At 48.2% G+C, this 22,194-nt stretch overlaps 1 protein-coding gene across 4 annotated transcripts in view; it reads right to left on the bottom strand.

The window, feature by feature from the left end:
• Positions 1-22,194, bottom strand: part of MAP9 (microtubule associated protein 9) — a 379,878-nt gene that overhangs the window by 176,076 nt on the left and 181,608 nt on the right. For all 4 annotated transcript variants that reach the window (XM_063920498.1, XM_063920497.1, XM_063920499.1 and 1 more), the window contains one exon: positions 21,441-21,549. In XM_063920498.1, the coding sequence (XP_063776568.1) occupies positions 21,441-21,549 (109 nt within the window). The remainder of the gene's footprint in view (positions 1-21,440; positions 21,550-22,194) is intronic.

The raw sequence follows: 22,194 nt of genomic DNA, 5'->3' as shown, positions 1-22,194 counted from the left end.
GCCCTCAGAACTGAAGCTTCAAGAGCCACACCGTCAAAGCCAGTCGGGCCAGATCCTGGTAGACACAAGGGCCCTAAACGAGAAGGACTGGGCGTTGAGGAAGTAGAAGAGGACGCTCTATCGAGAGACCCTGTAGGTCTGAGAACCAATGCAGTCTGAGCCACGCTGGAGCGATCAGAAGTAGGAATCCTCCTTCTTGCTTGAATTTTCTTAATACCCTGGGCAGGAGTGACACCGGAGGGAACACGTATGGCAGCCGAAAGTTCCATGGAATTGCCAGGGCGTCCACGAACGCTGCTTGAGGATCCCTTGTCCTTGCTTCGTAGACTGGAACCTTGTGATTGTGTCGAGACGCCATCAGGTCTACATCTGGAAGGTCCCACTTGTCCACTAGGAGTTAAATACTTCTGGATGAAGGCTCCACTCTCCGGCATGTACGTCCTGACGACTGAGGAAGTCCGCTTCCCAGTTTAGGACCCCCGGAATGAATACTGCCGATATGGCTGGCAGATGACGTTCCGCCCACTGAAGAATCCTTGATACTTTCATCATAGCCATGCAGCTTCGAGTGCCACTTTGATGATTTATGTACGCCACCGTGGTGGCATTGTCCGACTGTACTTGAACAGGTCTGTTATGTATTAAATGCTGGGCCAAGTTCAGTGAGTTGAACACCGCCCGTAGTTCCAGAATGTTTATTGGGAGGAGAGACTTCTCCCTGGTCCACCGACCCTGAAGGGAGTGGTGCTCAAACACCGCGCCCCAACCTCTCAGACTGACATCCGTTGTTAGAAGGACCCAGTTGGAGATCTAGAAGGGATGACACCTGCTCAATCGATGGTCCTGCAGCCACCATCTTAGTGACAGACGGACCTCCAGAGACAAGGAGATCATTTGCGACCTGATTAGGTGAGGCAGGCCGTCCCACCTGGCAAGAATCAGCATGGAATGGAATTGAGCGTATTCCACCATGTCGAAAGCCGACACCATGAGACCTAGCACTTGCATTGCCGAATGTATCGACACTTGCGGATGAGACAGGAAGCATCGAATCCTGTCCCGAAGCTTCAGGACTTTTTCCTGAGACAAGAACAACCCTTGGTTATGAGTTTCCAACAACACCCCCAGGTGCACCAGGCTCTGAGCAGGGACCAGGGAAGACTTCTTCCAGTTGATGAGCCACCCGTGGGCATGCAGAAACCGGATAGTCAGATCCAGATGGCGTAGGAGAATTTCTGGGGAATTCGCCAGGATCAACAAGTCGTCCAGATACGGCAGGATCCTGACCCCTTGACGGCGGCGTACAGCCGTCATTACCGCCATGACCTTGGTGAAGACTCGCGGAGCCGTGGTCAAACAAAAAGGTAACGCCCGACGACATTGCAATGGGAATATGCAGGTAAGCATCCTGTATATCCAGGAAGACCATATAATCCCCAGGTTGCAAGGCCAGAACAATAGAGCGGAGAGTTTCCATACGAAACTTGGAGACCCTCACAAATTTTTTCAAGGACTTGAGGTTGAGATTGGGCCGAGGGGACCCATTCGGTTTCGGGACTAGGAATAGCGGAATGGCACCTGTACTACCACTCTTGTATCCAGAAGGGACTGTACCACGGAATGAAGAGTGTTTGCCTTCACCTGATCCAAAGGGACGTCTGTCAGGCAAAATCGATGAGGGGGACGATTCTTGAAGAATACAGCGTAACCTCGAGTGACGACTTCCCGTACCCAGGCATCTGAAGTGGTCTTCAAGCATTCCTGGGTATACCCTAGAAGTCGGCCCCCCACCCTGGGATCCCCCAGAGGGAGGCCCGCCCCGTCATGCAGCAGGCTTGTCAGTTTTGGAAGCAGGCTGATGGGCAGCCCAGGCTCGTTTAAGTTTCGGCTTAGTGGGTTTGGAAGTGCGAGCCTGTTTTGGGTACGCCTGACCCTTTGCTTTCCCTGAAGGACGAAAGGAGCGAAAGGAAGTACTCTTAGCTTTTGGTGCTGAAGGAGCAGTACTAGGTAGACAAGCTGTTTTAGAAGAAGCTAAGTCAGCCACTATCTTGTTGAGGTCTTCTCCGAAAAGAATGTCTCCCTTAAAAGGGAGCACCTCCAGGGTTTTCAGAGTCCAGATCCACAGACCAGGACCGCAACCAGAGAAAATGGACGTAGTAGAAGCCTTGGCCGCCAGAATACTGGCATCAGAAGTCGCCTACTTAAAGTAATGAGAAGCTGTGACAATATACGACAGACATTGTCTAGCATGATCAGAAAAGTTGGAAGGCAGCTCAGCTTCAAACTCCTGAGCCCACGCTTCAATAGCCTCTGCAGCCCAAGTCGCTGCAATGGTGGGCCGATGCGCAGCACCAGCTAGGATGAAAATCGCCTTTAAACAACCCTCCACACGCTTATCCGTCGGTTCTTTCAGAAGTAGTTACAGGCAGAGCTGACGATACCACCAGCCGCGCCACCTGCGAATCCACTGGCGGGGGTGTCTACCAATTTTTACTTAGCTCCACCGCGAGGGGATAGTGACCCAGCATCTTCTTGTGAGGCGTGAATTTCTTTCCTAGATTTTCCCAGGATTCCTGACGTATGTCAACTAAATGGTCAGAGTGAGGTAAAACTTGTTTAACCACTTCCTGACGATTAAATCTGTCAGGTTTCTTAGGGGCAGTATCAGGCTCTGGGTCATCAGTAATTTGAAGGATTAACCTGATAGCCTCCAACAAGTCAGGAACATCCACCTGTGAAACAGATTCCCCATCAGAAGTATCAGAATCAGTGTCTGTGGGGTCAGTATATACGCCATCCTCATCAGACGAGGTGTCTGGGACGTTGGTGGATTGTGTGAAAATAATGGCCCACTTAGAGGACCCTTTGGTCTTAGGCGGACGAGGGTGAGATTTCTGTTTAGTCAGTGATTGGTTCAATTGCTATAACTGAGTTGACAGTTGATCTGCCCATGGCGGATTAACCGCAGGGGCCATAAGCAGTTGTACCGGCACAGGAGGTCCCATAGGGGGTGTAAGTCTAGTTACCAGCGTATTCAATAACGTGGAGAAAGTAGCCCAAGGTGGATCTTTTTTAACCCCCGTTGCTACGGTCCCACTGTGGGGTAAGGAGCCCCCAGAACCTGAACTCTCTGCTGCTATATTTTCCTCAAAGGTGTCTGCAGCGTCACCACCATGCACTGTGGGATCAGCCCCAGCTCCATCGCCCCTTGTAGCTGACATATCTGAAAGCTCAATTCAAGGCAACACAGTACAATATAAGCAGCACAACACCTGACAAGAACCCCCCGTGTAGTGTATTAGCACAAACAGAGAGTTCCAGAGGTATATGGTGACTAAAAATCACAGAGAAAAATACACAATAAGTATATCTTGTTAAACACCTATATTAAATATAACCCTGACCCCTCAGGTTACAGAATATAGGGATAGCAATCTGAGTGAGACACACAAAATGGAGGTCACACAGCAGCTATATGCACACACACATAGTCACACTGTACAATGCAGAAATTATAACATGCTATAAAACTGCACTGGACTAGCAATACAGAGTAATACTAAGTATAGCTATACACTCAATAGATATAACAATGCACAGTAAAGACTGGATGTATATCACAGGGTACTTGTACTAAATAACCCTGACTAAATGCACTGTTTCTTAACGAACACTGTCAGCAGACATCTAGAATACTTAAGTGTCCTGTAAAATGCACAGCGCTGACATGCAGGCGGCTTTACAGAGGAGGATTTGCCCAAACAGTCCCAGGATCAGCTCTGCTTGTCCCAATGGCACCCAAACGCTGACGGGGAGTGAGGGAGAGAGAAATATGCAGCTCCAGGGTGGGAACATTTACTCTAAATGGCGCCCTGGGGCTGGGGGAGGGGCTACAGGTCAAAGCCTTACCCTTGCTGGACTTCACCACCGGGTACTGCAGGCTTTATAGTAAACGTTTTTTAGTAAAACCGACCTGTACCCTTGCCTTGGTGGTCTAGTGGGGTCCCTGTACTACCACAGTGTCCACGCCAGCACGCGCGGCCCTCCTCCGATTTCCAGCGGGTCCCGTCTGGGGGACCCACTTACCTCCTCCCTGAGTGCGGCCACGCGATCCTGGAGAGATGCGGTGGGGCATGTGACTGACAGATGTAGACCGGAGCCTCAGCTGTAAGTACCCGGCAACCAGGGCACAGGAGTAGACAGCGCCGCTGGGGGGAGGTGATGGAGCTGCAGCAGGAGATGTCTGACTGACATCTAACACTCACAGTGTCTCTGCTGCAGCACTTGGAAGTCTTCATTTTTCACTTAAAAAAGCTCTTCTGAGGGCTGCTGGAGCAGCCAACCTGTTATATGCCTGCACTGCATGGCACCAACTACAAAACTGAGCTCCTGTGCACAGAGGCGGGGTTATAGAGGAGGCGGCACTATGCATTCTGGGAACAGTCAAAGCTTTTAGCCTACTCTACACCCCAAAGTCATTCCCTGTGGAGCCCAGTGTACCCCGCAGCAGAAAGGCATGTTAAAATACATATTTTGTTAGATGCATTGTTCTGTCAACATCCTTTATAATAAACAACCTTTGTGATGTCAGTCACCTTTGATCATGTACTGGCATACATTGGAAACAGCCATTGTAATGTCAGTCAGCTTCGGTATAAAATATCACTCTTGGGGGTAAATATACTAAGATGGGAGTTCTATTTAAGATTGGATGTTGCCCACAGCAACCAATCAGATTCTACTTCTCATTTATCTGGCACCTTCTAGAACATAATACCTGGAATCTGGTTGGTTGCTATAGGCAACATCCCATCTTAAATAGAACTCCCATCTTAGTAAATTTACCCCTTGGTATAAAACGGTTAGAAGGGAAGGAAAAGTTAGGGAGGTATTTAGGGATAGGGGGAGGTAGTGTGGGAAGGAGAGAGGGAGTGTGAGAGGAAGAGAGGGAAGGAGTGTTGGTGAGAGGGAGGAAATGTGGAAGGCAGTGAATGTTTGGGAAGGATGGTGGGAGGGATTGCTGGAAGGAGGGATTGTTGGAAGGAGGGAGTATAGGAGGAAGAAAGATATGTGATATGAGACAGGTTTTAGAAGGACAATTTTAGAATCTTGTTCAGTGTGCTATGAGTTGGAAAAGGTTGAAAACATCTGCCTTATGAACATAGTTTATACAGGACTTTATTTAGCAGCTGTAAATTGTATCTGTTTTCAGTTTAACTGTAATCTATCAATTACCTGTACATCACGCAGTCAAAGTCACAGGATGCATCTATTGATTATACATTTACAAGTTTTAAACCGTATGTTAAAACGGATTGAAAATGCCTTTTAAGGCTCATGCTAATTTATATGTACAACTTACTTGTTCATGAAGAATGCAAACTTATATATCAGGATTTGGGTGCATCTTACACTTATGGCTCCTTACAACTGGAGAGAAGGAACATGGGAATAAAAGGGCAAGTGTAGGTTGAGTGTATACTGTACAGAAGCAGATACACTTTTCAGGAGGTGTACCTCTTGTGGATGCAGGAGGCTTGGGAAAGGAGATGTAAAGATGATAATAACAATGACTGACAGCAGCAGCACTAATGTATCTAGTTACTTCCAGCAGACAGTACTTAGACCATTAGCATGCTGTTAAACTATATAAAGATACGGCTGTCTTTTAAAATTATTTAAAGAATGATTCCATTTCATTTTTAACGAGGAAAACAACAGATGTTTGCATCTGAGTAAGGCATGCCCACGTATCAGTAACTGAAGTAGACCTGAAGGCAGACATATATACACCTGTCAGGAGGCATGTTTCTTACTGGAGGGCTGTTGCTATAAGATACAATCATGATGATGAAGATCAGCACCACTAGATAGCTGCTTCTGACTGGCCAATTGCCGACTGAGCCCTCCAGCTGAGCAGTTCATTCTTTACTGTGTCATTTGATTTTTGTTTTATATATTCTTTTATTTAAAGATGCGCAATACATCCATTTGATTTTTAAAGGGGAAACCACCAGAAGTTTGTATTTAAGAGAATTTAACTTTACTTATAATTAATAACATTTGCAATGGTAAACGTGACTTTCACAGGTCTTAATAACTGTCAATAGTAGTACTCTCTTGTGCATACAGTACTTGCCTACTCTTTGGATGTCCCTTTCTCAAGCGCAGAGGGTGTGGTCATGCCCCCTGCAAATCACAGCCACATGCAGTGAGGGTTGGTGCCATGATGATACGATTGTCACTGAAACGCCCCAGTAAAAAGTGGGTGTGTGTGTGAACTGGGAGGGTGCCCTGATCTGCTGGAAGTCTGGGAGAACTACCTGAAATTCAGACATCACCTGGAGATTGCGGAGAGCAGGCAAGTATGCTCTTATGTATGTGACACTTACACATGTGACAAAACTCATCTTGCAGTTATTTGCTTGCTGCGATGCGTACGCATGCAGCAGCGAATATACACAGTTGTGACTAGTCAGTTGACAGTTGTGACTAGTCGCCATGTGCGTATACTCAATGCATTCCTATGGAAGCAAGTGCCTATTCACATACCCTTGCTTGCGCGCTAATCGTGGCAAACGATTTTTGTTTGCAGCGTTTGGCTTTTAAGCCAAATCTTGTCATGTAGGTAATGAAATTATTATATTGTGTACAAACAGTGTTATGTGAAAGTGGCATTAACTACAAGCGCTCTCTATACTTACTGTACACCAGAGGTAGGCAATGTTTCTCTCTTTATGTGCCAGACATTTTCCTGAATGCCACCATCATTAGAATATAAACAGACATTAACAAAAGTAATAGATGGGTTCTGTGTTAGTGGCATCCCTGTCCTTTGAAGCTACTTTGCTCAGGCTAGGTTGATCATTTGTAGTCTGCAGACGAAGACATGCTTCAGAATTTTGTCCTGTTACTTGACTGAGCAGGGCTAACTGTGGCAGAGTTCTCACCAGGGGCCCAGTATCGGCTTCACTGGGTGTGCAGGCATTACTTGGTCTGGAAAGGGTCTAGCATGCCTAATAGGTTTACCCTGTGTGGAAGTGGTATAAGACAGTGCCAAAACAGCTTCGAGTGGCACCTTGTGGAACTAGTGCGAAGGGTAGCCAATGTCTTCTCTACACTATCACTGGTAAAACTGAGTATGATTTACCGGCGGACAGGATGCCAGATGTCAATTTCCCAACTGTGGCATCCTGCCCATCACAATGCCGGCAGCGGGGTGGGCGCAAAGCGTCCCCTTGCGGGCTCGCTGCACTCGTCACACTGCGGGCTTGGTGGCTCGCTGCACTCGTCACACTGCGGGCTTGGTGGCTCGCTGCACTCGCCACAGGATCTATTCGCACTCTATGGGTGTCGTGGACACCCATGAGTGGGAATAGTCCTGCTGCACCAGGATTCCGGCTGGCGGCATTGTCGGCAGGCGGGATTCCAGCGTCGGTATCCTGACCGCCGGGATCCTGACAGTCAGCAAATTAAAAACACCCCCAGTGGTGTAATCATGCACATGTGTTAAGGTCCATACACATTAGATGATGTCGCTCTGTGAGCAACATCGTCTAGTGTTTCCCCTCCCGGACCGGCCGGTCGGCAGTCGCCTGTACACACTGAGTGATATGACCGCTCATATCGCTCAGTGACGTCACGCCTCTGCCGGCCGTGCATGCCGCTCCTAGACGACAGTCCAGATCGAGCATGTATGCACTGCGGACAGCGACGATCGTTGCCGACCAGCGCATCGGTCGTCACTGGCGGCACACACACTTGTCGATAAAATGAGCGACGTCGCTCTGGGAGATTTTATCGGCCTTTACTTCTGATGTACACCTGGCACAGTGATGTATAGCTGGCTTGAGCATTTCCAAGTACATGAGCTTTTTTTAAAAATGTATCTTTTCATGTATATGGTTGTAGAATTGGTGGTAGAATGATTCTTGTAAAAAAAAAAATAGTTTTCAAAGAGAATGACAAATCCAGGAGGAAAAAACTCCCATATTTCTGAGCCGAGATTCCACATTTGCCAGTCCGATTATCAGGGCCTCAATTCTTCAGGAAATCATGAAAAACAGCACTTTAGAAGTCGCAGAATTGCCAATCCAGATTATTTTTTGGTTGGAATCATCAAATCTAGAATTTTCATCATGTAGGATTTCCCTGAAACCCCGAACCAGTCATTGGCAAAATGGGGAATTAACCTGATACCTGACAGAAGTGGTTGTTGTTTTTTTCATTATTATCTATTTTTAAAATACAAAATACTCTCAGGCATTTCTTATTCTACCAACTTCTAAGTTGCCAGCTTCAACCACACCTCATTGTAAGTAGTACCTTCCTGCACATACTGCAATAAGGTGTGGGTACCTCTACTGAAACGGTTACCTTAAAAGACAGACTTTTCAGTTCCCAAAATGTTAATAGATTGACTTGGGAGACTTACAATAGGATTTTGATAACCTACCGGTAAATCCTTTTCTCCTAGTCCGTATAGGATGCTGGGGACGACATCAAGACCATGGGGTATAGACGGGATCCGCAGGAGACATGGGCACTCTAAAGACTTTTCATTGGGTGTGAACTGGCTCCTCCCTCTATGCCCCTCCTCCAGACCTCAGTTGTAGGAAATGTGCCCAGGGAGACTGACATTTCGAGGAAAGGAATTACTTAACTAGTGGTGAGATATCACACCCTCAACCATGCCGCACACATGGCATTCAATATAACACACGCCAACAGGCATGAACCAATTGCAGCAACATGCTGAAACCAAGATAACACAACTTGTGTAACTCTAATAACTAAACTGCAGGTAAAGTACGCACTGGGACGGGCGCCCAGCATCCTCTACGGACTAGGAGAAAAGGATTTACCGGTAGGTTATCAAAATCCTATTTTCTCATACATCCTAGAGGATGCTGGGGACGACATCAAGACCATGGGGTCTATACCAAAGCTCAAGTACGGGCGGGAGAGTGCGGATGACCCTGCAGCACCGATTGACCAAACTTGAGGTCCTCATCAGCCAAGGTGTCAAACTTGTAGAACTTAGCAAATGTGTTTGACCCTGACCAAGTAGCTGCTCAGCAAAGTTGTAATGCAGAGACCCCCCGGGCAGCCGCCCAGGATGAGCCCACCTTCCTAGTGGAGTGGGCCTTTACTGACGTCGGCAACGGCAATCCAGCCGTAGTATGAGCTTGCTGAATCGTATTTCTAATCCAGCGTGCAATAGTCTGCTTGGAAGCAGGACAGCCAATCTTGTTGTGATCATACAGGACAAACAGAGCCTCTGTTTTCCGTATACGAGCCGTTCTAGCAACATAGATTTTCAAAGCTCTAACCACATCTAGAGACTTTGAATCAGTGAATGTGTCAGTAACTACTGGCACCACAATAGGTTGGTTTATGTGAAAAGCAGAAACCACCTTTGGAAGAAAATGTTGGCGAGTTCGCAACTCTGACCTATCTTCATGGAAAATCAGGAAAGGGCTCTTGTGAGACAAGGCCCCCAATTCAGACACCCGCCTTGCGGATGCCAATGCCAAAAGCATCACCACTTTCCAAGTGAAAAAAATTCAACTCTATCTTTTGTAAAGGCTCAAACCAATCCGATTGAAGGAACTGCAATACCACGTTAAGGTCCCATGGTGCCACTGGAGGCACGAATGGAGGCTGGATGTGCAGAACCCCTTTCACGAAGGTCTGAACCTCTGGAAGTGAGGCCAATTGTTTTTGGAAGAACACTGACAAGGCCGAAATCTGGACCTTGATTGATCCCAATCGGAGGCCCTTCTCCACACCATCCTGCAAAAAATGGAGAAAACGTCCTAAGTGAAACTCTTCCGTAGGAGCTTTCTTGGATTCACACCAAGACACATATTTTCTCCAAATACGGTGGTAATGTTTTGACGTTACACCCTTTCTGGCCTGAATAATGGTGGGGATGACCTCCTTAGGAATACCCTTCCAGGCTAGGATACGGCTCTCAACAGCCATGCCGTCAAACGTAGCCGCGGTAAGTCCTGGTACACGCACGGCCCCTGCTGCAGCAGGTCCTCCCGAGGAGGAAGAGGCTGAGGATCTTCTATGAGCAACTGCTGAAGGTCTGGGTACCAAGCCCTCCTTGGCCAGTCTGGGGCAATGAAGATCGCTCGAACCCTTGTTTTTCTTATGATCCTGAGTACTTTTGGGATCAGCAGAAGTGGAGGGAAGACATACACTGACGGAAAAACCCACTGGGTCACCAGTGCATCCACTGCTACTGCTTGAGGGTCTCTTGACCTGGAACAGTATCTCTGAAGCTTCTTGTTGAGACGGGACGCCATCATGTCTATTTGAGGAACTCCCCAAAAGACTTGTCACCTCTGCGAAGACTTCTTGGTGGAGGCCCCACTCTCCTGGATGGAGATAGTGTCTGCTGAGGAAGTCTGCTTCCCAGTTGTCCACTCCCGGAATTAATATTGCCGACAGAGCTTGTAGATGTCTTTCTGCCCAGCGGAGGATTTTTGTCGTCTCTGCTATTGCCGCTCTGCTTTTCGTTCCGCCCTGCCTGTTTATGTATGCAACTGCTGTTACATTGTCAGCCTGGATTTGCATGGGACGGTCTTGAAGAAGATGTACCGCTTGTTGAAGGCCGTTGTAAATGGCTCTTAGCTCCAGTACGTTTATGTGAAGGCAGGCTTCCTGTTGTGACCAACGTCCCTGGAAGTTTTCTCCCTGAGAGACTGCTCCCCAGCCTCGGAGACTTGCATCCGTGGTTACTAGGACCCAGTCCTGAATCCCGAACCTGCGTCCCTCTTGCAGGTGAGAGCTGTGCAACCACCACAGGAGCGAAATCCTGGTTTTTGATGACAGGATTATCTTTCTGTGCATGTGTAGGTGTGACCCCGATCACTTGTCCAACAGGTCCCACTGGAATACTCTGGCATGGAACCTTCTTTTCTGTATGGCCTCGTAGGCCTCCACCATCTTCCCCAACAACCGAATGCAATGATGGATCGACACACTTGATGGTTTCAATGTCTGTTTTACCATTTTCTGGATTTCCAGAGCCTTTTCCAGTGGAAGAAATACTTTCTGAACTTCTGTGTCCAGAATCATCCCGAGGAAAGACAACCTTGTCGTCGGTTCCAACTGTAACTTTGGGTAATTTATGATCCACCCGTGTTGTTGAAGTATTGGCAGGGAGAGGGATATGTTTTGTAATAACTGCTCCCTGGATCTCGCCTTTATCAGGAGGTCGTCCAGATAAGGGATTATATTGACTCCTTGCTAACGAAGGAGGACCATCATCTCCGCCATCACCTTGGTGAATACCCTCGGCGCCGTGGAGAGTCCGAAAGGTAACGTCTGGAATTGGTAATGGCAATCCTGAACCGCGAATCTCAGATAAGCCTGGTGAGGAGGATAAATGGGAACATGCAGGTAAGCATCCTTTATGTCCACCGACACCAAGTAGTCCCCATCCTCCAGACTGGCAATCACCGCCCGAAGTGATTCAATCTTGAACTTGAACCTTCTCAGGAAGAAATTCAGATCTTTTAGATTTAGGATCGGTCTGACCGAGCCGTCCGGCTTCGGAACAACAAAGAGGCTTGAATAAAAACCCCGCCCTTGTTGTGACAACGGTACCAGGACTATGACCTGGTCTTGACATAATTTTTGGATTGCCACTGTTACTGCTTCTCTCTCTGGCGGAGAAGCTGGCAAGGTCGATTTGAAAAATCGGCATGGGGGAACGTCTTAAAAACTCTAGTTTGTATCCCTGGGATACTATTTGCAACACCCAGGGGTCCAGGCCAGACAGAATCCAATCCTGGCTGAAGAGTTTGAGACGTGCCCCCACCCGAGCGTCCTCCCGCAAGGAAATTCCAGCGTCATGCTGGGGATTTGGCAGAATTAGGGGTAGACTTCTGCTCTTGGGAACCTGGAGCCGGTGTGGGCTTCTTTCCCCTTCCCCTTCCCCTACCTGCAAAGAAGGGGGAACCTCTCATCTTTTTGTATTTATTGGTCCGAAAGGACTGCATTTGCGCGTGATAGGTCTTTTTTGCCGGTGCAGGCGCAGAGGGCAAAAATGTTGACTTACTTGCGGTAGCCGCCGAGACTAACGCATCCAGGCCATCGCCAAATAAGGCCTCACCTTTATATGGGAGAGCCTCCACGTTTCTTTTGGAATCTGCATCCGCGTTCCACTGGCGAATCCACAACGCCCGCCTAGCCGATACTGCCATGGTAGCGGCTTGTGAACTCAAGAGTCCAATATCCTCCATTGCTTCCAGCATGTAGGCGGCAGCGTTCTTGATATTCCCTAACTTATGGAGTATCTAATCTTTATCAATCATGTCAATTTCTGATGACACGCTTTCTGACCATTTTTCAATAGCGCGACTCACCCATGCGCAGGCAATAGTGGGCCTGAGCAGTGTACCATTGGTAACATAAATGGATTTCAATGTCGTTTCCATTTTGCGGTCTGCCGGCTCATTAAGAGAAGCCGTGCCAGGAGCTGGGAGAATTACCTTCTTTGTCAACCTGGAAAGTGCACTGTCTAACACAGGGGGTGACTCCCATTTTTTCCTGTCTTCAACCGGGAAAGGATAAGCTATGTGAATCCTTTTGGGAATACGAAATTTTTTATCAGGATTCACCCACATCCCTTCAAACAGAGCATTTAGTTCGTGTGAAGGAGGGAACGTGATTCTGGATTTCTTTTCCGTACAGGAGTGCTTTCTGTAACCTCCAACACGTCCCTTATAGCCACAATCATATATTGTATACTTTTTGCCAATTTATGATCTATCTCTCTGGATTCACTATCGTCGACACAAGAATCAGAATCCGTGTCGGTATCCGTGTTTACAGCATTTGCAAATGGTCTCTTATGTGACCCAGAGGGGCCGCCCGCATAAGGAATAACAGTATCCTGAAATATCACATCTTCCACAGATTTTCTCCAGCATGCAGCCTTAGATTCAGACTTATCCAATCTACGGTTAATCAGATGCATACTGTCACGTAGCTCTTTCACCCATGCAGGCTCTTGGTGTGCCGGTAGCGCCACCACATTACAACTCTGTGTCCCTAAAATGGCTTCCTCCGGGGAGGAACTCCCTGCCTCAAACATGCCTCACACGTGTACACCACACTCACAGACACATTGGGACTTATTTTGGGCACAGACCCACAGTAAAATCTATCAGAGGGACACAGAATAGGAGCAGCCAGTTCACAAACCCAGCGCCAGTACTGCCTGTGAACACAGTATGTCCACAGCCCAAATGCGCTTTTAAATAGTAATATACACTATCAAATGCACCACAATCGCTTTGTGCCCCCCCTTTATAGCACCCTGTACTTGTCAGAAGTGGAGGAGAGGACCAGCGTGTTCTCTGCAGCCTGAGGAGAGAGAGAAAATGGCGCTGAGTAGTGTGCTGGCTGCCTGAGGAAGAAGCTCCGCCCCCACAATGGCGCGCCCTTACACTCAGTATATGACATATTATTTATACTGGCGGGGGTAGGGTAGGCCAGCGGCAACTTATGCCTCCTTTTAGCCAGTTTTAAGGTATTTATCTTGCTGCCCAGGCCCCCCCCCCCCCCGTGCCCTGCACCCTGCAGTGCCTGTGTGTGTGGGCAGCAACGGCGCACTGCGCTCCCGCCAGCCGCGCCGTACTTCAGCCGTCACTTACTTGATAGAAGATCACCTGTCTTCTGACTTCTGGCTCTGTGAGGGGGGTGACGGCGTGCTGTGGGAGTGAGCATCTAGACACGGCTAGCGTTCAGTTCCCTTCAGGAGCTAATGATGTCCTGTCAGCCAGAAGAAGAGCCATGAAACTCTTCAGGAAGTTGGTTCCTACTTCTGCCCCCTCAGTCCCACGAAGCAGGGAGACTGTTGCCAGCAGTTCTCCCTGAAAATAAAAAAATCTAACAGAAGTCTTTTCAGAGAAACTCAGTAGAGCTCCTCAGAGTGCATCCAGTCGACCTGGGCACATTTCTAAAACTGAGGTCTGGAGGAGGGGCATAGAGGGAGGAGCCAGTTCACACCCAATGAAAAGTCTTTAGAGTGCCCATGTCTCTCCTGCGGATCCCGTCTATACCCCATGGTCTTGATGTCGTCCCCAGCATCCTCTAGGACATATGAGAAAACGAGATTTATGGTAAGAACTTACCTTTGTTAAAATTCTTTCTGCGAGGTACACTGGGCTCCACAAGTCTGGACAATGGGGTGTAGAGTAGGATCTTGATCCGAGGCACCAACAGACTCAAAGCTTTGACTGTTCCCAGAATGCACAGCGCCGCCTCCTATATCACCCCGCCTCCCAGCACAGGAGCTCAGTTTTAGTTAACCAGCCCAATGCAGTAGCAGGAAAAGAGACGACAATGGTTAGTAGCCACATACACCACACTCTCACGACAAGAGAAGTGTCAGCGGCTAATGCCATATGAACCCAAAGAAGCTAAGTGGGTCAGGGTGGGCGCCTTGTGGAGCCCAGTGTACCTCGCAGAAAGAGTTTTAACAAAGGTAAGTTCTTACCATTAAACTCGTTTTCTGCTGCGGGGCACACTGGGCTCCACAAGTCTGGAGAATGGGGATGTCCCAAAGCAGTTCCTTATGGGAGGGGACGCACTGTAGCGGGCACAAGAACCCGGCGTCCAAAGGAAGCATCCTGGGAAGCGGCAGTATCGAAGGCATAGAACCTTATGAACGTGTTCCCGGAGGACCACGTAGCCGCCTTGCACAATTGATCAAGGGTCGCAACACGGAGGGCCGCCCAAGAAGGTCCAACAGACCGAGTAGAATGGGCCGTAATGTGAGCAGGAGCTGACAGACCAGCCTTCACATAAGCATGTGCAATCACCATTCTAATCCATCTGGCCAGGGTCTGCTTGTGAGCAGGCCAGCCACGTTTGTGAAATCCAAACAAAACAAAGAGAGAATCAGATTTTCGAATAGAAGCAGTTCTCTTCACATAGATACGGAGAGCCTTTGGGAGACAAATCAGGAGAGACAAAGGCTAGAACCACAATCTCCTGATTAAGGTGGAACGAAGAAACCACCTTAGGTAAATATGCGGGACGAGTCCTAAGAACCGCCCGGTCACGGTGAAAAATCAGATATGGGGAACTACAAGACAAGGCACCCAGATCCGACACTCTTCTAGCAGAAACAATAGCCAGCAAGAACATCACCTTAAGGGAAAGCAACTTAAGGTCAGCTGAACTCAGGGGTTCAAACGGAGGCTCCTGCAACGCCTCCAAAACCACGACAAGTCCCAAGGAGCCACAGGCGGGACATAGGGAGGTTGGATACGCAACACACCCTGAGTGAAAGTATGAACATCAGGTAAAGTCGCAATTTTTCTCTGAAACCACACAGACAAGGCAGAAATATGAACCTTGAGGGAGGCCAGACGCAGGCCTAAATCTAGGCCCTGCTGCAGAAAGTCAAAAGTTTGGCTGTACTAAACTTGGAAGCGTCATAATTGATAGATGCGCACCAAACAAAGTATGAATGCCAGACCCTATGGTAAATCCGAGCAGAAGCCGGTTTCCGGGCCCGCAACATAGTTTTAATGACCTCTTCAGAAAAACCCTTAGCCCTCAAGACAGAAGCTTCAAGAGACACGCCGTCAAAGACAGCCGGGCTAGGTCCTGGTAGACACAAGGGCCCTGAACGAGGAGGTCTGGGCGTTGTGGAAGTAGAAGTGGACGCTCTGACGATAGGCCTTGCAGGTCTAAGAACCAGTGCCGTCTGGGCCACGCCGGAGCTATGAGAAGCAGATTTCCTTTTTCTTGCTTGAACTTCCGAATTACTCTGGGCAGGAGTGACACCGGACGGAACACGTACGGCAGCCGAAACCTCCACGGCACCTCTAGCGCTTCCACGAAAGCTGCTTGAGGATCCCTTGTCCTTGCTCCGAAGACCGGAACCTTGTGATTGTGTCGAGACGCCATCAGATCCACATCTGGAAGACCCCACCTTTCCATGAGGAGTTGAAACAGTTCTGGATGGAGGCCCCACTCACCGGCATGCACGTCCTGACGACTGAGAAAGTCAGCTTCCCAATTCAGGACTCCCGGAATGAATATTGCCGATATTGCCGGTAGATGGCGTTCTGCCCACTGTAGAATCCGTGAGGCTTCCTTCATTGCCAAACGGCTTTGAGTGCCGCCTTGATGATTTATGTAAGCCACTGTGGTGGCGTTGTCAGACTGTACTTGAACAGGACGGTTCTGAAGTAAATGCTGGGCCAGGTTCAACGCATTGAAGACCGCCCGCAACTCCAGAATGTTGATCGAGAGGAGAGATTCCTCCTTGGTCCACCGACCCTGCATGAAGTGCTGCTCCAGCACCGCGCCCCAACCTCTTAGACTGGCATCTGTCGTCAACAGGACCCAGTTGGATATCCAGAAGGGACGGACCCTGCACAATTGTTGGTCCTGGAGCCACCAGACCAGCGACAGACGGACCTCCGGAGTCAATGAGATCATTGGAGACCTGATCCGGGGAGGCAGGCCGTCCCACTTGGCTAGAATCGGCTTCTGGAGGGGGCGAGAATGTAATTGAGCATACTCCACCATGTCGAATGCGGACACCATGAGGCCCAGCACCTGCATCGCCGAATGTATCGACACTTGTGGACGAGAAAGGAGGCAACGAATCCTGGCCTGAAGCTCCAGGACTTTCTCCTGAGACAAGAATAACCTCTGGTTGTGAGTGTCCAACAGCGCTCCCAGGTGAACCATGCTCTGAGCAGGGACCAGGGAGGATTTCTTCCAGTTGATAAGCCACCCGTGGGCTTGTAGAAACCGGACCGTCATATCCAGATGACACAGGAGAAGATCTGGGGAATTTGCCAGGATTAACAAGTCATCCAGATATGGCAGTATCCTGACCCCTTGACGGCGGAGTACCATCGTCATCACCGCCATAACTTTGGTGAAGACTCGCGGAGCCGTTGTTAAACCAAAAGGTAACGCCCGAAATTGGTAATGGATGTTGCCAGTAGCAAACCTCAGGTATTGTTGATGTGACACTGCTATAGAAATATGCAGGTAAGCATCCTGTATGTCCAAGGAGACCATGTAGTCCCCAGGTTCCAAGGCCAGAACTATAGAGCGGAGGGTTTCCATACGGAACTTGGAAATCTTCACAAACCTATTCAATGTCTTGAGGTTGAGAATGGGCTGGTAGGACCCATTCGGTTTTGGGACTAGAAACAGTGGAGAATAGTACCCCCGGCCCCTCTGAGCAAGAGGCACCTGTACTACGACTCCTGTATCCAGGAGGGTCTGTACCACCGAGTGTAGAGTTTTTGCCTTTGTCCGGTCCAAAGGGACGTCTGTCTGGCAAAATCGATGAGGGGGTCGGTTTTTGAAGGCAATGGCGCAACCTCGAGTGACGACTTCCCGTACCCAGGCATCTGAAGTGGTCTTCAACCATTCCTGGGTATATCCTAGAAGCTGGCCCCCCACCCTGGGATCCCCCAGGGGGAGGCCCGCCCCGTCATGCGGCAGGCTTATCGGTCTTGGCAGCTGGCTGACGGGCAGCCCAGGCTCTTTTGGGCTTCGGCTTACCAGGTTTGGAAGTGCGGGCCTGCTTATGGTACACCTGACCTTTTGCTTTACCTGAAGGACGAAAGGACGTACCTTTAGCCTTCAACACAGAAGGAGCGGTATTAGGTAGACAGGCAGTTTTGGCAGTAGCCAAGTCAGCCACTATCTTATTTAAGTCCTCCCCAAACAGAATATCTCCCTTGAAAGGGAGTACCTCCAGGGATTTTCTAGATTCCAGATCCACAGACCAGGATCTAAGCCACAATATCCGGCGAGCCAGGACTGACATAGTAGAGGCCTTGGCTGCTAGGATACCGGCATCAGAAGCCGCCTCTTTAATATAGCGAGAAGCTGTGACAATATATGACAAGCATTGTCTAGCATGGTCAGAGGAGATTTCGGCTTCTAACTCCAAGGCCCATGCTTCAATAGCCTCAGCAGCCCATGTAGCTGCAATAGTGGGCCTTTGTGCAGCACCCGTGAGGGTGTAAATCGTTTTTAGACAACCCTCCACACGTTTATCCGTAGGCTCTTTCAGAGACGTGATGGTAGTGACAGGTAGAGCTGAGGAAACCACCATCCTAGCCACATGTGAGTCCACTGGAGGAGGTGTTTCCCAATTCTTAGACAGCTCTGGCGTGAGGGGATAGCGAGCCAGCATTTTCTTTTGAGGCACAAACTTCGTACCCGGGTTTTCCAAGGGTTCCTGACGTATATCCACTAGGTGATCAGTGAGGTAAAACCTGTTTAACCACCTTCTGACGCTTGAACCTATCTGGTTTCTTAGGAGGCACGGATGGCTCAGGATCATCCGTAATCTGCAGAATTAACTTAATAGCCTCCAAAAGGTCAGGAACATCCACATGTGAACTACCCTCCCCATCAGCCGTATCTGAGTCAGACCCCGTGGGGTCAGTGTAAGTGCCGTCCTCATCAGACGAGGTGTCAGTGACAGCAGTGGATTGTGAGGAGATAAGCGCTCGCTTAGAGGACCTCTTGGACTTAGGCGAGCGTTGGTCAGACTTTTTAGTAGTCAAGGACTGGTTCAACTTCTTTAATTGAGCAGATAAATCGTCCGCCCATGGCGGGTTAGCTGCAGGGCCCACATACGGATGTACCGGCATTGGGGGTCCCATAGGGAGTGTCAGTTTATGAACTAGCGTATGCAGAAGCGTGAAAAAAGCGGCCCACGGTGGGTCAGTATGTGTCTTCCGTTGCCACAGTCCCACTGGGGGGCAAGGAGCCCCCAGAACCAGAGCCCACAGCTGCTATATTCTCCTCATATGTGCCTGTGGCTTCAGCAATACCAGCAGTGTGTTCCGCCCCAGAACCGTTACCCTCAGAAGCAGACATGATATAACTTGCAGTATGAGGTAACACAGTACAATTATTAGCAGCACAATATCCCAAACCCCTGCGCAGTGTAGTCAGCACTAGCAGAGATAAAGGAGAGATATGGTGACTAAATCACAGAGAAAAATACATAATACGGTATATCTTTGTGAAAATCCTATATTAGATAACACCTGACGCACCAAGCCCCCTCAGGTTATAGAATATAGGGATAGCAAGTTGAGTGAAAGACACGAGATGGACAACACTCAGCTATCAAATGCACACACAGAAGGTCACAGTTTGTATAATGCAGAGGTTATTACAGACAATAATAATGCACTGGACTAGCTTACACAGCTATATAACAGTAGATATAACAGTACACAGTAAAAACTGGATGTATATCACAGGGTAATTGTACTATAAAACCCTGACTAAATGCACTCTTTCTTAACTATCACTGTCTAAAAAGGCAGGTAGAATACTTAAGTGTCATGTAAAGGCACAGCGCTGACAACCAGGCGGCTTTACATTGGAGGATTTGCCCAAGCAGTCCCAGGAACAGTAAGCTGAGGGTTAATGGCGCCGCAGACACTGACTGGGAGTGAGGAAAAGACAGATATGTAACTCCAGGGCGGGAACATTTGCGCAAAATGGCGCCCTGGGGCTAGGGGAGGGGCTTCAGGTCTAAGCCTTATCCCCCTTGCTGGCAAAACCACCGGGTACTGTGGGCGATATAAGAAGTGGTTTAGAGATAAAACCCGACCTGCGCCCATGCCCTGGTGATCTAGTGGGATCGCCTGTACTGCCACAGTGTCCACCGCCAGCGCGCGCGACCCGCCTCCCACTGACCGCGCCGGATCGCGATAAAGACCGGGTCCCGCGAGCGGGACCCACTTACCACCTCCCGAAGCGCAGCCACGCGATCCTGGAGAGCCCCAGCCGTGTGTGTCTAACATGAAGAAAACCGGAGCCTCCGCTGTAGGTACCCAGCAACCAGGGCTCGGGAGTGTACAGCGCCGCTGGGGAGAGCTGGAGCTGCAGCAGAGAATGTCAGAAGACATTTACCCCTGCTGCTGCCCTTGAAGTCTTCACTTTTTACTTCATAAAAAGCTTTTCTCAGGGCTGCTTGGAGCAGCCCCTCTGTTCAGTGCCTGTTTACTGCAGCAGCAACTTACAAACTGAGCTCCTGTGCTGGGAGGCGGGGTGATATAGGAGGCGGCGCTGTGCATTCTGGGAACAGTCAAAGCTTTGAGTCTGTTGGTGCCTAGGATCAAGATCCTACTCTACACCCCATTGTCCAGACTTGTGGAGCCCAGTGCACCCCGCAGCAGAAAATCTATTTAGGCTTTCATATTACAGAATTATGCAGTAATGCATAGATCAACACTGGAGCGTCACTGCCCCAGCCACGCTCATTTGATAGAAGTTACAGCTATATAATGATTAGCATTACATTACTTCCTTGTTCCTTCATATTAAACACATTACAGTATGAAACTCTATACAGGCCTATGAAAATTTGACTGCCAAAACATTGACAAATACTGTATTTCAGCAGTTTATTATTGTCTGAAGGTGCAAAACCCTTCTAAATAGTTGCAACTACTTAAAGAAGTACGGATGTGTCCTTGCTGCAGTCACGCTAAACAGCCCCGTCAAGTCGCGCCATGACGTGGCAAGACTCGGTAGCGCTGAGCATGTTTTTAGTTTTATCCCACAAAATGTGTCTTAGATGCAATGTAATACAACAGGACGCACGAGCAGCTTCTGCTGATTAAAATGATATGGCGCATGCCTATATTCTGTGTGTAATTGCGGCTGTATCTGCATCCAAAATGCCACGTTACAGTGTTTTCCAGGAAAACACTGAAGCATAGCATTTTGTATGCAAATATAGTCGCAGTCACACACAGAATATAGGCATGCTGCATAAAATAGCGCAAAAAAAGACGCTCGTCGCTACAGAGTCATACAGCACTCACGCGTTTTGTGTAATGCGATTTATAGCGCACAGAGCATATATGTTAGGGGACTCATCTGTAGTACATTGTACATTGACTTTACATTAATGCAGGCCTATAACTATTACAGACACAGTTAATACTTGCTAATAAACCTTTTTAGAATGACAATACCCTCTTTGATTAAAATACTTAAATAACAAACAATTAAAATGTACTAATGGTAAAGAGGTATAAATAACAAAATACAACCTCATTTAATTGTTCTACCACAGAGAGGCAAGCTATCTAAGTTAGATATCTAATATACACTAGGGTCATTTTAAATGAACAGCATGAAACATAACTAGGACTATGATTCTTCAACAGGCTGTAATCAGCAAAATCACTCACAGTGAGGAATATTTAATCAGTTGAACGGCAAGTAGTAAGTGCATGATAAAAAGATTGCATATACTGTATAGAAATAATAGAACCTAGAATATTATTCCGAGGATCAGCAAACCAATTTAAAGAAAATGTAGTGTTCTCTTACTATAATTTGGCTTATGTTCTAGTTAAAATATTTCCTAAAAGCCTCATTTATGACATGCCTACCTTTTAATAGCACTGATTCCCTTGTGATTTTTTCATAGTTATCATCACGTGTTATCGAGAGAGACTTGAATTGTGAAGGTGGAGAAGGCGGGTTTGGCAACCTATAACCCTAAAACCACAGAATAAAAATAGACGTTACTCATACAAATCACAGTACTAATGTAAGTAAGAGATAGCAGATGATAGGCCGACGGATGGTGGTCACTCATACTGTACACATGGAGCTGGCCATTCTTTTTTTTTTTTTTTCAATGACTCAGTATAAGGTAATGTTTCAGGACTGAAAATAATGTATTAAGCAGTGTATTGTTAATGTAGTTACCATATACAGGTAGTAGACAAACACAGAAATACCAACATAAAGACAAAAGACAGATTTATTAAATAGATACCGCCATGGTAAATCCAAAAAAACATTGCATCACAGTCACACTGAGCATGCGAGTAGACAGATTAGCGACGGTAGTATTTCACAAATGAGTGACGGGTAGTGACTGTAGGAGGTAATGGGAGGTGGCCTTCAAAAATGAAGGCGTGTCCCAACCTTTTTGGAGGGTGTCTGAGCCTGCGAAGTCTTACGCAGTTGTAAAGGCTCCAGCGGCTTACTTGCAACGGACAGTCTGAGCAAATGTAGGGTTGTTCAGAGGTATGATGATGCGACCCATAGTGCGTCTCTGTACACACGCGGCAGATCAGACGCTGTCAGGGAGTATCTCTGTGCTCTCCCAGGTGTATAGGAGCTGCCGAGGAAACC

This window comes from Pseudophryne corroboree, chromosome 1, assembly GCF_028390025.1.
Source record: "Pseudophryne corroboree isolate aPseCor3 chromosome 1, aPseCor3.hap2, whole genome shotgun sequence".
NCBI lineage: Eukaryota > Metazoa > Chordata > Amphibia > Anura > Myobatrachidae > Pseudophryne > Pseudophryne corroboree.
This window is presented reverse-complemented; position numbering and strand designations above follow the sequence as displayed.